The 19,167-nt window shown below is 34.6% G+C and overlaps 1 protein-coding gene across 1 annotated transcript in view; it reads left to right on the top strand.

Annotated features, from left to right (window-relative positions):
- The window catches only part of ds (dachsous cadherin-related 1), a 364,082-nt gene that overhangs the window by 301,573 nt on the left and 43,342 nt on the right, over positions 1–19,167 (top strand). Inside the window, exons 5-7 of the mRNA XM_089635790.1 lie at positions 12,180–12,358; positions 15,095–15,330; positions 17,948–18,134. Coding sequence (XP_089491916.1) covers positions 12,180–12,358; positions 15,095–15,330; positions 17,948–18,134 — 602 coding nt within the window. The remainder of the gene's footprint in view (positions 1–12,179; positions 12,359–15,094; positions 15,331–17,947; positions 18,135–19,167) is intronic.

Genomic DNA, 19,167 nt, shown 5'->3' on the forward strand with positions numbered 1-19,167 from the left:
ACATGTAAATGTCAATATCTATCTTTAAAACTTACAGATTTTTTTATTAAAAAGGTTCTATCGCTTAGTAAAATATTGCCAGACTTTTTAACATACACATCACTACAGGAGATAAGAGATCAGAATTTAATTTGATATACACTGTTTTTCACACCCATTTCTGCCATGAGTAATCTATTGGCATTTTTTTCGGAGGTGCTTAACTTTTATGGGACATATTTATTACCTTGCATATTGGTCTTAATTTGAACAAAAAATCAATTGCAAATAAGAGTGGGCATACCGTTCTATATAATATCATCAATTACTCATATTTAAGCTTGATTCCCATATTATTAAATTACAGTGGATTTCATTAATGCTTTTCCTGTTCCTAAAATATATTGCATATTTGCAAATTGATAAAAGTGTTAATGACACGTAAGCAAAAGATTTACAAATTTATTTTCAAGTAAATTTTTCGTACTTTTTTAAAATAGATGCATTGATGCATAATTCGTAAACATTAATGAATATATACATGATTTAAAAAAAATATATATTTTACGACTACTTCGATAGACGCGATGAGTTCCTTATAGTTTCTGTAATACTTATAAATGTTTTTTCTCCAAGCAACAACTACAAGTTTCGTATTTAATGATTACATTGTATGCAAATTTTGAAAGAAAATTATACATTAACGCTAAGTAACACTTAACATTAATTATTAAAATCATTAAAAATATGTTTTAAATTAAAGATATTAATATTTTTGATTTTGAAAAAGTTTTTGGATGGGCTAATTGTCTATTCAGAATAAGTACCTATAATATATTTGCTGTGTTGTTGTATAAATTCAACGTTGCCCCAATATGAGTCCATTTTTCCTTTATGTGGAAAAAAGTCTTGTATCATATGTTAGAAGGATCGTTCTGATTTGAAAACCTATCTTTTTTTTTAAAATGTAGCATTTAAAATTGAAAATATTGAACCTTCTAAATGAAAGGTTAATCGGCCATCAGCAAAAATATAACCACTTATAACGGCTAATGACAGACCAGTTTAACGGATAGTTTAGCAAAAGTTCTAAATGATGATTAATTTCTTAAATTCATTTCATTTGTGTTTCAACTATGTATGCCTTAATGTATAGTAGGTATAATTAAGTAGATAAAGAAAATGAAGTCATCAAGCCATGTAAATTGGGTAGGCTAGCCTCATATTATCTGAGCTCATATCGAAAGTGGGATTTGTCTTGTTTAGTTATCAAATTAAATTTGTCATGTTCTCACAATGTCGGGGTAGCTATAGTACCACTAGATCTGGTTGAAAAAAAAATTGGTGTCAATTTGTCATGTTCAAGCAATTTGTTTAAGTGGTAGTCTATTATACAGTATTTATATGTTTTGCCATACAAAATCAAATCTTTTCTTATTGTCGCCCATAATAAAATCCATCGATTTTTTTCACACCACAGAAAATCCTACTGCCACTAGCCATTGAAAATATGGCATCTTCATTTGGAAAATGATGGGATGCAAATGGTGAGAGGGGTTTGAGAAGGTGAATACAAAAACCGATCTAACTATAACATATTTCGAGAAACACGTAATACAGACAGAGTCCGCTTTGGAAACATAAACATGCATGGTAAAAATAATTTTTATTTGCACTTCACCAGGCTATAACCCCAAGCACTCTGAGCTTACAGCCAAACTTATTGCCTTTTCATGGAGGTTGTCATTACATAACCAATATCTTTTCAGGAAAAGTATAAGAACGTTTAACGATTTATTTTTGCAACAAAACAATATTTCTGTTTCTTTGACACAACAAAACAAGAAGATGCACTAACTTCATGTCAATTAAAACATACCTTGTGGCCATTGAGCTACGTGAGATTGTGGACGTTTTTGCAGAACCCTCAAACCATACAGACTAAGATTCTAGACATATTTATTCTGTTTCCGTATTTCAAAAACACAATTCTGGTCGCAATTTGTATGACAATGTCAGCTCATACCAGAATCTTTTCAATACATTCATTTTGCTCAAATGTCGTAGATAGGTTTTTGCCGTTTCCACTACCAATAGGTATTTTTATTTCTTTGGCATTACAGAAGCATTTACTTTCTTCATTATTCGAAAGAACAAATAGCTTATGACAATTTAAGTTAGAACGTTCTCTCCACCGGCCCGCCCTGTGGATCCAAAGTTTATAAGCAAGTTTGCGACGTACACAGCAATGAATTCCGAATACAATAGCTGCTTTTCGGGGGAATATTCTTGGTTGCACTCACTACGGCCAACAGGAGGTATATTTATATAGTACTGCCAAAGCCGGGCCAAACTTCCTTCGTTAGTAACGATTGCCCTGACAGTACCTACACACTGCAAGACTGCAGATGGGGATACAGGATTGATTCTCTTACTGTATTTTACAGAACTCGATTCCCTTAGAAAATACGATCACAGGAATTAATAAATTAGGTGGTTAGTTGCATTCTGAATGTTCTGAATAACCCGTATAGAATGGTCATGCTGGACGGCATTTTATCATAATTATTTTCAAATTAGAAACAACACAATATTTGAATTTAGCTAACGATATGGTGCAGAGATTGAGTTGAATTTGGACCCATTGAATTAAAGTATTAATTAGGTGGTTGACTCGAAGAAGTTCTTATTCCCGCTTAGCGTCAAAATGTAATATTTATTGTTGCGCATTTTGCAGAGTATTGAGAATTGGTTATTCACTTAGATAAAACTTCTGAAAATGGCGTTTAGCTGTGATGATTCTTATTTATACAAATTGCATTAATCTGTATAAAAAAATTACTAACATCTGTAACATTTATGTTAGTTCGCCTTATGATTTATTTCAAATGAAAACGTCGTAATTTTTTTTTTTAAATTAGAATATATTGCATATTTACCATAGCTCGACGTACCTACCAAACCAAACTTACACAATAATGAACCAGTTGGTGGGGTGTTTTGTTTTAAAGCTTATGCACTGGAGTACCTTAAGTGTGTGTTTTTTATCTCTAAATTATTTTAGGCGATATAGAAGGCCCAACATTAGCTAATATCATCACCTCGCTCCTTCATTCTGATGACAATTATTCAGGTTTAGGGAATGCTTATGAACTCGATCGAATGAATTTACGGTCAAGAAGACCTGATTTCATTGGAATACCTAATGCGACTTAGTGGAATGCAGTTCGATTTGTGGGATCTGTGGTTAGTAGGAAAATGTATTTTTCGCAATGTTTGCATTCTCCCCGCTTGCCAGCTAGTAGTTTGCTCAAGCAAAGAGAAAAAACACTATTTTATGCAGAACGCAGAGAACATCTTAATGAGAACTTAATGAGAACTGGTACAATAACTCGCTGTTCAAAGCGAATGCACGTTTCATTTAGATTATTGCCTAGTGGGTTGTTCAGGGCAGAACTGGTACAGAAAATAATTAAAAATCCATTTAATTTGCTGAAGAATTCAGACGTTTTATGGTGAGGTTGGTTGACCCAAAGTAAACAGAAGGTTCAGATTCAGATAGCAATCAGGAGTCAGCGGTCCACAGAAGTCAGCATCCAGCGGGAAACAACCAACGTGGGACGACATAGATGAACTCCTTGTAACGTTTACATCGTGATCGTTGGGCGACAATTAGATGGTGACACGTATTCCAAATAGGGTAGAGCGAGATGCGGAAGATTTGCCTGAGCAGGTTGCCGGTTCGCTGGTCGCGGGCGGGTAGCCGGCTCGCTGGTTGCCTGCGCCGAGACTTTTCGGCTACCGAGCCCCTGTCTCGCGTCCTTCATTGTTCTGCCGTTCTGCCCAACGTCACATGTTCGATACTTTCCCCCATTGTGGGGCCATCTTTAGTTTTTATTTCTTATTTTTTATGAACACACCCGTGCGCTGGCCGCCTTCATTAGCCGCCCGGGCGGACATTAAAAAAGCATTTTTTATGTTCGGCGCACTCTTCCAGTCACGGGACCGCCACACCGATTATCGGGAGCGATCTTTCGAATTGTTTCAATGTGATCTCGATATTTAGTAATTAAATGCAACTGCTGACACGAGACATTACCCGACTATTTATTCTGTTGTAATACGTTGTATACTTATCGCATTGTACCTTATTTGCATGTATCCGTGTAACAGCTAGATACCTACTTACTGCGCCGCACATCGTCGTGTGTAATAAATTAAGGCGAAGGCCTCTAGCGGACTATTCTAAAACCCAAAAGCTTGTTCTATCTTCAAAATACGTTTCAACTAATCACTGCGGTAAAAGTTGCCTCGGTAGCTCAGAGAAAGTCGAAAGATATTCCATGTATGAACTCTAAATTATTGTAGTTATTAACACTTTGGATTGAAATAAGTCCTTATTAAAATAAAACATTATTAAATGGTTTTAATACGCCATTCAATATTAGACAGCATGAATAAGGGTACAATAAAATATGACAGAATCCTTCGTTGTAATAACAATCATGCTTTTCGGATTCACCGTGTAATCTTATTTGGTACCTACCAAGGAAAACACTGCAAACAATCGCAAATTACTAAGATTGTCTCACATTCCTGGATTAATAGACTGAAGTGACACAATGTTTATTAATAGGAAAGCTAATATCCACGAGTAGGTGGAATGAGAGACGGTTCTTCCTTTTCCCACGCGACACGCGACAGCCATGATAAGTAACCAAAACAAAACGAATAAACCCCTTGTCATAGATACTTGTAATAACCAAGAAGTAATCTCATCTGAAAACTCGCGAACAGAGAAACGCTCAAGCAGATGACCATTCCTCCCGCTAAACTAGTTTAAATTGAATATGATCGGGAGGCGGCAGTCCACTCGTGAATGCGATAATCTACGTCCACATAGCCCAATGAACACTTAATAGACCAAATGAGGTGGGTTTTATGCAAATATGTTTGGATTTGTTATCGCGGGTACTCGACTCGACTCGGACGGCCGGCCAACTGGGCACTGCAACTGCCTAGCAAATATTGATTCAAATCTATTGACATTACCACCGAGCAGGGAATACAGCCTTCGAAGGCTCGCGATGGTTATTTAATGCCCAGGCAAGGTGAAATACAGATCGCTGGAGAGCTATATCGTATTCTAACGATGAGAAAATAATTATAATTATCCGATTTAGTATGGCTTAACTGACGCGTAATCGCAGTTGAACAAACTTTTAAAAATAACTCACTTCTTGCTTTTAGGTATTGATCAAAAATCGATTCGTAATTGGCTATTTCCTTTTGCATTAAAGTAGGTAGATTGTTTGTTTATTATCAAAGTGCAAGTTTCTTAATATACATTTTTAGAACAGGAAAAATTCCCTGTGATTATTACTTCAATGGAAAATTATTCCGTAACCTCAGGGTTCGAGTCGGTGGTTTTAATCGCTTCACCCGGAGGCCGTCACAGTTGAAATTGAATTGAATCAGTTTGAATTGTTGTGTATAATGTTGTAACAATAACAATATTCAATTTGTTCATCTCAACTGACGCTGCATAAAGTGTATTGCCGTCGAAACGTATTGTGCCATGAAGGGATTACCAGTTGTGCAATTTTATTCAGGATTCTACGAACATTAGAATAGTGTCCGAACCATTATAGTCAAGTTAAGTTTTGAAGGATGTAATAAATTTTTCCGTCAAATTAAACCGTACGCCAAAGACATGCAATCTTTATTTCATTCCTTACCACATTCATAAAAGTACAAATAAATCAATGAAAGGTAAACAAACATCGAAAAGAATTATTGATATTATCCTCAGAAGAGATTTTACGATGATCTAAGATCAATCCTTCGATGTTTGAAAAAAAAACTGACGAAGTTATTCTAACCAAACTAACAGTGTCTTTGGCTTGAGCAATTCGTCATCGTTACTAAAACTTGATTTATCGTAATTACGCAGTACCTAAGCATATAAATAATTTCGTCTGTCAAGGTAGCAGCAACTGTCAAAAACCACAAAAATCAAATTTGAGCACGCTTGAAAGTAATTACGTATTTTAATAAATGTTTCAGAATAACCTAGCTGGCGTTTCTAAAGCACAATACTTCCTTCGTCTACATTCATAAATAGGTGCATATTAATTCGAATTTTCTACTTGAAATGTCCCAAGTATTTAATTTACTCTTAATCTTACAGTCTTCCTGGGAATTTCTTACATAGTGCTGTATGGCAATGTGGTGTAATTCCTAACTTTCTTTGATTTCCAATGAGCTCTTTGCATATAATGTAGGTTCTCTATTAAATGATTATACTCCATCATTAACAATTTATTTACAGAATTGAGTATTTTATTATTCACCTAATGAATAATACGGAATGATATGCCGATATAAATATAGAAGTTCCGACAATGCCTTTCATGGCCTATTGATACTGACACATATAAATTTTATTGCGACTTCCGAGTAAAAAGGGTAGTCCTTGGTTCATTTCATTCGTTGGGAGTTCTAATCGTTGTTCCGGCTTTGTTGCTAGGTGAATTGACCAGCGTAGATTGAGTCCACTGGACGGGGTATTATTGTGTCGGGATCCCGTTGAGAGCGCCGAACAAAGAGCCGATAATTAAAATTATCTGGTGCCAAGCGAGACCACATGCAGCGATCTTTTCCGTCTGTCATCCTCCTCTCATCCCGGTCATCACAAGTCATCACCTCATATTGGCCCGGGTATATTGAACTGTTTCTCAACTTCCCTGTCGCTTCACTCTCGGCATGCTCCCCGGCACAATCAACGAATCTAATGCGGAAGTACAAACCAACCTTGAGCCATGCAGTTGTTTGGTTCAAGATTGAAAACCTGGTTCCTTTCATTGGAGAAACAACAAACTTCGTTTAGTTGGTTTAGTTGGTTTAGTCGAAATTCATCTGGTTTGTTTCAAAAAACATTATCCAAATTAGTCTCTTCGAGACTACGAACCTGGTTTGTTTCATAGATGAACCGACAAACCATAAGCATCTAATTGGTTTCGTCGAGATTGAAAACCTGGTTCATTTCATAGGAGAAACAACAAACCGAGAGTTAGTAGTTGTATTGTCTTGAAGGTTTCGTATAGATTGAAAACCAAGTTTGCTTCATGGATGAAACATCAAACCATATTATGCCATCTAGTTGGTCTCGTCCAGATTGAAAACCTGGTCTGTTTCACGGTCTTTTAGTTGGCCTAGTCGAGATAGCCCTGATTCTTTTCAAGGAATAAACAATATACCTTAAGCCATCTAGATGGTCTCGTTGAGATTGAAATCCTTATTCTTTCTGTAGAAGCAACAACCACTAGTATGTCTATTACAGTTTGAAAACCATGTTTCATGGAGGAAACAACAAACCGTGATATAACTATTGAATATAAAATGTTAGTTAGAGAGCAAGAAGACGGGTACTATTAAACTTTCTTAAATATTTTACATGGGATACTATGAAATCACTATTTTCGGAAGTGATTTGATCGCATTGATTGAGTCGTTATCATACTGCATTGCATTTATTACCAACAATCGGGGTTGAGCTTTGGAGCTTGAATATATTGCTTTCGTGATATGTCTCATGTATAATGAGATACAGCAATTGTAAAATGGATTCAGCATGAAATTGTGCTTACTTAAACAATTATATCACGTAATTTATTAGAAACAAGACGAGTAAATTCGAAAAATGTCAATTAGACTCCGACGGATAAGATGTAGGCAAAGACGACGAGAATCTCTATTGTACTAAAATAAAGTCGCTATCCGCGTCTGTCTGTTTGTGCTCTTAGTTCTTCTAACTACTAAACCGATTTTTATAAGGTTTTCACTATCATTTAAAAAAATTCTTCCGGAAGATTTATATATATATATATATAATATATAAATGCATATTTTATTTATAGAAAGTACAGAAAAGTCTAGCAACGCCGGATGCTCATCAGCTAGTATTATTGAAAATATTACCATTCATAACTATAGGATAAGATCGGTATTCAAAATTGTAGGAGTAGGTAATAAAGGAAAGTCATTTTAATGAGCGGACGTTGAAATGTATTTGTGCACATCCATAGACAGCACGTCAAACTTATTAGAATTAGTTTGCAACAACCGTCCGCAGTCCATTTTTCCTCGCAGTAGCCCAGAGATAAAGTACACCACTACACAAGAAAAAATATCTTTATTATGATTTATCTGTACCTATACAGGGTGTATCGGCACGTACCCGACAAACTTTAACCAGCTATTCCTTAGCATATTTGGAGTAAAAAATCTTATGTGCACTTTGCTGTCCGGTAACGTTTTTTTTTAATAAAAAATTTACTATTCATATTTTCACCACATGTCACCACTGTTTTATCCTTTGTCAAAGTTCGAAAACCCATCTGGCAATATTTTATTCGAATTGCGTTGAATAATGTACGTGTGTACCTATATTGGCGCGCTTTTACAATCACAACGAAATGGCACGGCACCATTCGTCTCATTTTTAACTATTATTATTTAGTGTGTGCGAAAGAGCGAAGACGCTTTTCGACATACTTGCTTATAACAGCTGTTGAACACGAAAAGCAATGCCAATGACAGTGATGTAGTGTGGAAATTTTTATTTTTTTTTGTTTTTAATTAAAAAAAAATGCTACTGGACAGCAAAGTGCCCGTAACATTTTTTACTCCAAATGTGCTAAGGAATAGCTGGTTAAAGTTTGTCGGGTACGTGCCGATACACCCTGTATATCTTGATTCTAAGCATCTAAAAACTATTTATTTTTATGGCTAGTTATTGTGTATGTACATGTTATAGAATGGATCGACAAAAGTAGTGAAAAAAAATTGGAAATTCTGTTTACAAAAGAATTTTTTTACACATAAATATTCATGCAAATACTTCACTTTTTACATTATATGTATGTCACTAAGTTACGTTAAGTTATTTAATTTGACAATTACTCGTCTGCAGTACCCACCCACGTAAGACAATCAGACTTGATTATTTTTGAGAGAGGATGACACTTCACACTATATCAGGACTAACGGCTATTGTTCCCAATCCTACTGATCAACTGTTGAACCGAAAATTTGGCTCAACATTCCTCAAATGCACAATTACACTATTCCCAATGCAAATCTCCTATCAAGCTAGAGGAACCAAGCAGCTGAGTAAAAGAGTTAGTTATAAAAAGTGTCAACAGAGTGAAAAATGACAGCGAAATGTCGAACGTAATTTGATTAAATAAACCACTCGCGTCATTTGGTTCATGCATTCTTTTTCGTATTGCGTATTGCTAATTTTACTATTATTTTTAGTATCAAATTATAGAAAGTGAAGATGAAAATTTTAATGAAATTTACTCTCATTAAAAATTTAGGCGTATTAGATCTGTCAAAGAATTTATACGTAAAAATGCAAAAATCAGTCGCTTTAAATAAATGTAGGTTTACGAAAGATTTTTAAAATATTTATACTGAGGGATCAGTAGGATTTATAAGTCCAATTAAAAGTTCTACCGAGCCGAACCCTCTGATGTGAAAAAATCCCATTTTCCCATTTGATTTCTGGTGATTTGACGTGTTGTTTTGTATTTATTATGCTTATATAATGCACTTGCATAATGTGGATTGACTAGATGATCATTTGTGGAAAAGTGTGTGAAAGGGTTTAGTTTTTCCTGTGGGGAAGATTTAACTCGGACATAAAGTACGAAAATGTAATAAAAAAAGATATCGCCGTATGGACGAACGTAATGAACGATAATATCGAGTTATACAGGCGACGACAGCCAAACATTGAATGACAACGAATTCTTTAACCGTTTTAGATTGTCAAAAATGCCTTTTCGAATGCCTGATGATATTGTAAACTCCGTAATATTAATTTTCCCATTCTGCGTGAAGTTCTTGCTACTTTTTGGTTTTTATTTTGCTAACACACGGAGGAGAAACATCAATCGTCATATTTGTATTAATGAATTTTCGCGCTTTCGCAGCATTAGTAAAAGTCAAGGTAAAGCTTTATTTTTAATATATTTACATGAGTTTGTTAAAAAATATAAAAATCAGGTTTATGTTTTACGATACTTTAAAAAAATTATCTGTATTAAAAATAAGTAAAATATTAACTCATAAATATTATTTTACCATTGAAATATTTTACATTTGATGTCATTTTATGGTCTATGATAGTAGGCGGGGTCACTTAAGATTATCAACGATAAAGATGTTTGGAAACAGGCTATTCGAGCTTTAGTGAATAAATGGTTTGGCTGATCGATCTAAAAGTTGGGAACAACGGCCGTAAGACTAAATAAGTCTCAGTAAAAGTTTAAAAATTTTTTAGAAACTTTGTAGTTCATCCATTATTTCAGACCATCACTTATAACCTGTTGTATTATTTAGAGTTAGATACGCAAGAAATTAGCAATGTTTTATTGCATCAGAATTGTACAACTTCTATGCTTAATTAATTTATGCATACACGACGTATTCATCACGACAGTTCCTTAAGGTTTTGAAAGCAAAATTTAACTTCTCCTTAACATGGAAAATCTATCACGATTTCTTCAACAGGTTGTATACCTTCCAAGGTCCTGACGCTTATAAGTCAAAATCTTAAAACAATTTGAAGTGCACCTACTGCAAGCAGAATTCAAATAATGGCTCGTCAGATATGAATCTATAATTTTTCGACCACAACAATTTAACAAGTTGGCAGTAAAAAGTATGTATTTTTTTTAATATTTAGAAGCATCTTACTGATCTAAATATCATATTTTGAGAATGATCATCTCTGCTTTGGGTTGCTACATGTCAAAATTTACAATAATTATACTCGTATATTCAGGTCTACCACGACAGAACACGTTCGATTGATTCGGATCACATGTCGATAATGAATTATTAAGTCTGTAATTAGCATATTTGTTCCGGCGTGTTAACAAACATTCATGATTTCAACAAATTTAAGTATTTCAATCGGACTTCGGTTCATGGCTACCCGTTGGGCCTTTACGCCACTGACCAAATTAGTCACAATGAATCGAATATAATTTAACCATTATTGAATATCCGAATTTCCGATTTCTTATATGTATACACAAGTTTCGACTAACTAAAAGAATCATTATTTCTCTAATAATAATTGCAAAACATCTTTTTCCACAGTAGGAAATGCGCTGCATCAGATTTTTAATAAGTTTATATTATTGTAATACCTTGCTAGTTTTGAAACATGCAGACTTACCTATTGTTTTTCCTGATCATACAAAAAGTCAAAAGCCACCGTGCGAGAAAATAAATTAATTGTGAAGGAGACAACTTTGTGTACAGTTCTACTGTTACACTTTTAATATTGTCCAAATAATTGCGAAAGACGATAATACTAGCATTTGAGGCGTTCGAGACATATACATTTTATTACTTGTATTTACGGTATGTTTATGACCATCTTGTTCCCAATTATTGATATGAAGTTCGGTATAATATTATAGCACCTATTCATGTAAAGGTCTTGATTTATTAGGAACATGATGCGGCAAATTTGATATGAAGGAATAATGTAGGCATATTATGATGTGATACATACGTACATTGCTACAGTGAGCAGGAAATATTGAGAGAGAAAGAGAGAGAGAGAGAAGATGGGTAGGTAGACCAAGACCGTTAGGTGGCCAGTTCTGCACAATACGTAATAAAATCTCCTTTCTATCGCATTGTACTAACGAATGCTAACTTCCTCAATTGCACGGCAGAGCTTTTATAGCCGTGGAAAATTCGACAGATCATACGCCCTGTTATTGGCATTATTAACTTGGAAATAGTTATGTACAATAGTGATAGGTACCTGTACGTCTCGCCTTTGTTACGATGAGAAATATTTGACTTTTGAAAATAATATATAACCGTCGATTTGTGGCGGTGGTTGCTCCCTAGTAAAGCCGACAATTTGTTGCAAGTGCCGAGTAACCGATTTTAATAAGGTGAAATGCGAGTTCACGTTTTGAAATCCAATACGGTAGGCAATTGGCTAAGGACTAACTTAGACCAACTACCGAAGACTTCCAAAAATTGGTCTAATTATCCCAATGGAGGGTTCAGCAATTCAAAATCGAATTTATTTGATTATCATGAATATCTTCGCTGTTAAGAACTAATGTTTATTAACTATTCCCTTTTTTCCTTATCCACAGACGACCGCCAGGTGGTAAAGTACTCGATCTACTCAGGAGACCCTGACCGATACTTCAGCATAGACCCAGATTCAGGATCCATTAGAACTGCCTCCAGCCTGGACCACGAAGTCAGACCAACGGTACTGCTGAACATCCAAGCATCCAGCGGCAATCCACCTGCTTATGGACACACTCAGGTAAGAACTGCATCCAATCAATTAGATTTTTCATTTTATATATTGAATACATTTTGATGCCAGAAAATTATGAGTACACAGAATGAAACCAAATAATGTAGACATGTTTGTATGCACAATGGATTATAATAATATGGATATACGTCTTTTACGTCCGTCGAAGACAAGCTGCAATACAGATTTGAATACATTATGGGCCAGTCACATTCATTGAAGCTAGGCTAGTGTCTGTTCTAAGAAATTAATCATGTCCAAAATTACAGTTTATTACTCGTAAATTCATATTTTTTGTCCATTAGTAACATGATATCAAATAATAGACATTTTTCATCATATTAATTTAATAGTTACAACCTTCAGGTAACACACTAAAGGAGAATATTAAAAACTTAATATTTTAAAGAGAAATAAATAAAAAACAAAAGATTAATAGTAAAAGTAGGTAGGTATTATGGGACGTACTTGACTCACTTAAACCAATGATTCCTGAAATTATTTGGAGTAAAACATGTTAATGAAATTTTGGAATCCTTCTACTTTTTGTCTGCTTTTTCCTTTTTTCATTTTTTTTCACGACATCGATCCTGACTGTCTGCTGATTTTTTATGTTTTAAGTTGAAAAAAAAATTTTTTTTTTCAAAAATGTCACTGGATTCTAAATTTTTTTTAAACTTCAAATAATGTCAGGAATCACTGGTTAAAATAAGTCATGTACATCTCTCAACACCCTGTATAATAAATATGTAATTGGAAACCTCCCTAACAATACTGTATAATGTTGTGATCACAAAGATTTAAATCGTATAGCGCCTATATACGTTGGCCTAATGCTTAGGGCAATAACAGTACACTGAATATGAAACAGTACTAGTAAAACATGTAAAAGGAACATAAAATAATATAGAAACTAGAACAACTCTACATATAAGACAAAACACTAAAACTACATTACCAACGCTAATTGTAGGATTCAACAAAGCGCTGGTATAGATTACGCTTAGTTCTATAAATGGAGTCAATAAATATATTAATAGTACCCCCAAAACTTGTTGCACAGATCATGCATCCTATTGGTTAGTGAATGTGCCTGATAGTGGGTTGTGTATGTACGAGTATTACAGAATAATGTTACATTTTGTTCCTAGTCAGCACATGGAATTTAGTAGTGGAAACGATGGCAGGACTGTGAATTAAGTTGTTAATGACTCTGTGTAACACAACCAGGTCTGACATAATTCTCCTGTCAGACAGTGTTATTAGATGCAATTGATTCATTAAACTGACATAATTAATGTATTCAATTGGAGTTATTAGCTTAAAATTTTCGAACCTAAGAATTTTTTTGAAATTTGTTGTTAAATTGTTGCTGAATTCTTTCTATTTTGTTGAGATCGAGCCTTCGAGTAGTATCATTATATAAAATTGTAAAAGGTATATTTGAATTTTGACATTTAAAAGGTTCCAAAGTAATTAACCTTTTTTATCGGTCTGTATTTTCACACATTGATATAAATTCAATAATCCATTTGGTATCATAATACAATTTTTTTCAATAAGTTATCTCATTTCATAGTATTTTAAAATAAATTATTACTGTTTTATTAATCTTTTGCAAATCAAAATAAAATAATACAAGTATCAATGTAAATAAATACATTATTAAAAATGGTACGGTCTAAATAATTTGTTATTTTGACTACAATTTAGATTGGAAAAAAGATTTTATTGCTTTACTTTAGCGTTTTCCATTGGCAATTTCATTAAAGCTCGGGTTCTGAAGTTTTAATGTTTACCATATCCAATTGTGAAATTAACAGATAATTGATTTAGTGAATTTACGACGCGGCTCTTTTCAAGAAAAGTGTTCTCGTATATATCTTTTGACCACACGGTGTCGGCCGAAACCGAAATGGCGGATCACCTTACAACTGTTGAAAACTATGAGAAGAAACAATCCGTTATTCTTTTATTGTGACGCTTTGCATTATATTCAATTGCATTATGCGATGCTTCGCTCAAACTGATTACCGCCATACGGTTGGTGGCCGTAATTTTAATGAATAGAACTCAATTGACCAGAAGCTCATTTATGGTAGGAATTGCTGTTATCTTACTTACCAGCTCAAATTTTATAAGATTCCGAAGCTATGTACCTCCGATTATCTCAAGTTGATTATTCTTCACTTCACCGTTTTCTTTTTCTGCTAATGAGTAGGTGTTGGACTAATGGCGGTCGGTACAAATCTTTCCTAATGTTATTTGAATAACAGTCCAATTTAAAGTTACCCCGCGTCAAAGAAAAATATCTGCCCTAGAGCATATTCTGCGATCCATTCTGCGGGTCCAATAGCAAACATCAGCAGGTTGGAAGCATTTTGGTGATATCTAACGTGTAATTTATAAATTCTGCTCTAGTCATACTTGTACTTCTCCTACCTCCTTTACTTCTCCTCCTACTTCTCCTACCATCCTGTTTTCAAGGTTTCATAATCTATTTGTATACAAAAAGATTCTCCTTAGTAGTCGAGGGGCGGGGTGACACAGGTCGAGTTTGTTTTATTTTATACACATTTACAGTTTTATTTCGAGATGGATATTATTTTCCACACTCGATCTTCAAAACGAGAGGAAGGTTACTGGCTTAGTCTAATTTCGAAAAACTTTATGTAAAGTAATGCCAACGCCGGGGATTTCAACTAGTTTGAAATAAAAACTAATATTTTCTTTGTTCCTTAGGTCAACATCGGCATCGAAGACGTGAACGATAACGCTCCAGAGTTTGAATCTTCTTCTGTGAGGATCTCAGTGGCGGAGAACTTGGAACTGGGAACTCCTCTGTACGCTGCCCATGCGAGAGATAGAGATGCAGGAGCCAATGGTCTGGTGCGATACAAACTAGCAGGACCAGGTGGACCAAATATTCAAGGACCTTTTGCAGTGGACGGGACTCTTGGTCATATTACTTTGACAAGGTACTTATAAATATCGTGATTTGTTCAGCAAATTTCTTATTTAATTGTTCCTTTATAACGTCAAGGAAGATAGAGGTCTTTGACGTGTGGATATACATATATAAATGAGCGTATATTCAAAGTATGTGGGACAGAGAGATCTAAATTAGAAGTTCTTTATCGAGTTGCCAAATATTGTAAATAAGTTGTGAAGTTGTAGGTACTTACAAGATTTAATATAAAAAAACTCCAATATATTGGTTATGTAAACGCATGATTAAAAAGTTATGTCTATCAAAGAACTCAACAGGTTAAAGTAAACAACGAATTAAGTGAAATAGAAAATATAGATTTTGGAATTCCACAAGGAACTGTTTTGGGACCTTTATTATTTATACTATATGTAAATGTACTTTTTGAACTCCCAATCATTGGAAACATTATATCTTACGCAGATGATACAGTGATAACTATTGAAGGAAATTCTTGGAATGAGGTCGAAGTATCAGCTAATAATGCCATAAATATCGTTAAACTATAGTTTGACGAAAACTTATTGACACTAAATGTCGAAAAAACCCATTCTATACCTTATAGCCTAACAGGGAATATCTCAAATGTAAATATAAACATAAAAATTCACGAAAGAAATTGCCTCCTTAGAATCGCACCCTGTAACTTAAACTGTATAAACATTAGTAGTAAAAAAGAAATAAAATATCTTGGAATAATTATTGATAATAACATCAAATGGAAAAGTCAAATAAATTCCACAGTAGACAGAATGCGAAAACTGATCTATATATTTTTTAGACTAAGAAATACTGTATCATTAAAAATACTAAAAGATATTTATTATGCACTGGCGCACTCTGTCCTACAATATGGAATCGTGGCTTGGGGGGGTGCATATAAATCATCCCTACTCCCACTGGAAACTATCCAAAAAATACTAATAAAAATCATCTTAAAAAAGCTATATTACTACCCAACTATAAATGTTTTTCAAGATTTCCCGGTTCCCCCACTTACAAAAATTTATGACAAAATTGCACTCCTACAAATACATAAAGATTTCTTTAGTAAAAATAATTTACCACAATTGAATATTAGCAAAAGAATAATATCTGTTGGAGGACTAACCGTGCCACTAGCACGAACCACAACAGCACAGCATCACTATATATTCAAGGGTGTAAAATTATTTAATAAATTACCCCTTGATATACGATTGGAAGAAAACTTCGAAAAATATAAAAAAAAAATTAAATTAAAATACTCTTGTACCACCTCATAACTTTACTTATTGTTTAGAAATATGTTTTTGCCTTTTAAATTCTTTGAATCATTTATTAACTAACCTATATTTTTATTACTTTTATTGTTATTTTTTGTTTTATTACTAATATTTTTTGTTTAATTTAAACAAATGTTAAAATATTTTTGTTGTCCTCTCCTAAACACAAGCAGCTGCTTTATTAGGAGAGTGATTGAAATATTTGTGTTTATATTGTTATAAAATTGTAAATCTTGTTTATATGTTTCAATAAAAAATAAAAAAAATGATTACAACTGGCAAACAAGGGGAAGATTGCCCTACTGGTTCGAAACCATCATGCTTAGTACGAGTGCAGCAATTTTTTGTTTTGGGCTGTAGCCTGCAGAATGAATTATTATTTATTTGGTAAATTAAATTTAAAAAAATGTAACAAGCAGTAATTGTTGAATGAAACACTAGTATATATTGAATTATTTTGCGGATAAGAGATATGCCGCCATAGCTCAGTGGTCAGAGCTGTTGACCGGAAATCGAAAGGACACGGGTTCAAGTCCCGTTGGCGTCAAGTATCTTTTATCAGGAGATTTTTCAATGTGGATGAGTGTTTCAGGCTAATAATTATTGCTTATAAAATAATTGCAGAATGAAGGTTGACCTAAGAATACCAATATTCCATAGGAGAGTGCACCAAAAGAATACGGTGCAATAAAATTATTCTGATTGTCCACGATGCGACCATGGTTCCTTTTGATTTATTGCGTAGAGTAATCGAATATTTTGATGACTTGCACCCAAAATGAAAATATTTTTTCCTATCTAGGGGAAAACGAGAAATATTTTTTATGATCTCTGTGACAAATGTCTCCCGTTACCAGGTCAAAGTCAAGTAAATAACACTAATCTCGTACGTAAATGACACTTAAAAGTTTAGGCAATAATACCCAGTGTTTCAAAATGGAATATAGATTGCACAACAGCCACATTGCGGTGAACAATATAAACGTTTATAGTATGTCGACCACACGTCGATAAAACTGTCGCTCGTTACTCCAGCGGCAAATTCAAAGAATTCCGAAAGAGGAATTTATTATAAAAAATAAATATATCAGTAAAATGCGGGCCCCTGTTATTGGGAAGGTCGTTCACACGGCCCTTAATACGCGCCAATCATAAAAGTAACATCATTTATCAATACTCTGATGAGCTCTGAATTCCTACATTTAATGTAATCAGGCCCGTGGTTGATTGAGATTGAGCCATTTTTGAACATATAGTTTAATATCATTCTTATCTAAAAATAAAACTAAGTTGTTCGTCCTGTCAAGGCTCACTTTCACTTACACTTCAATTCTGTTTCAGGCACCTCGACTACGAAGCATCCCAGCGACATGCCCTAACGGTCGTGGCTTATGACGGGGGAAACCCACCACTATCTGCTAACCTGACCTTGCTGGTAGATGTCCAGGATGTGAATGATAATCCTCCAGTATTTGAAAGACCAGAATACGCGGTCAGCGTGTTGGAATCAGCTCCCATTGATACACTGGTAAGTTCACATCTTGAACATATCCGTATAACTGAAGACTGTAAAATGTGAATTTATTGAGATGGAATATATTTTCATTATGTCCAGCAGAAAGTTATCACCGACTTGTGGTTTAAACCAATTTAAAATTGATCATGCCTGAAGAAAGCCAATTATGATTGAGGATTTCTATTGTATTTAAAATCTGGATGAGGTGAGGCTAATGCGTATGATCTGGACTGATTGTTCGTGAAAAACTAACATATGAGTGGGTAGTATATTATAATGGCTTCAAAGTCAATCACTCTGACCTCAGCTATGTCTTTAACCGCAGCATGCAGTAATAGTCACATACAGTTCCTGCAGAACACATTGTGAGTAAAATGCATAATTTAGTCTCTTGTAAGTCTGTTTCTCGGCCGTATCGCGGGTCTACCCGACGGACAGAAAGCATTCTAAGCTGACTTATTGAGGAAACATCGACGGGTATTTCAAATTAGTACTACACCTCACGAAGTGTCCGCCGTTCGATTCTCGTGGTGGCATCTCTCTCGTGCATCTCCCAGCCACCTATTATAGGCGCACTCGTGGCGTGTCTTGGTGCCACATGCAGCATGCAGCGAATGCCGCATGCAGAGCCGGCTGGAAGGTGGTAGGTGGTAGGTGGCAGGTCAGGCCACGTGACCTCGTGCAGTAAACTTCGCACTTTCTCCTGTGAGGGACGAGGAAAGCGGTCATATTATCTAGGGTCTGTCGAGAACGGTACACCGGATTGAACTAGTGTGCATGAACTGCATCGAATACTGAATCATGTCAAACAATGGCCAGTATGTTATATTGTTGCAGTCAGCTCGTCCAACGTATTACTTACACTTTGTTTTATTACAATGCTCGATGTAAACAAGAATATTAACGACCTTGCAGAATTGAAACCTAAATTCTACAATAATAAACAGTTTTATTTAGAAAATTGGAAAATAACAGATAGTAGGTATAGAACGGATTCTATCTCCGTGTTAGGTCATCTAATTTATTTAATTTATTTGTAGCACTA

This window comes from Hesperophylax consimilis, chromosome 9, assembly GCF_061612785.1.
Source record: "Hesperophylax consimilis isolate HC1 chromosome 9, BYU_Hcon_1.0, whole genome shotgun sequence".
NCBI lineage: Eukaryota > Metazoa > Arthropoda > Insecta > Trichoptera > Limnephilidae > Hesperophylax > Hesperophylax consimilis.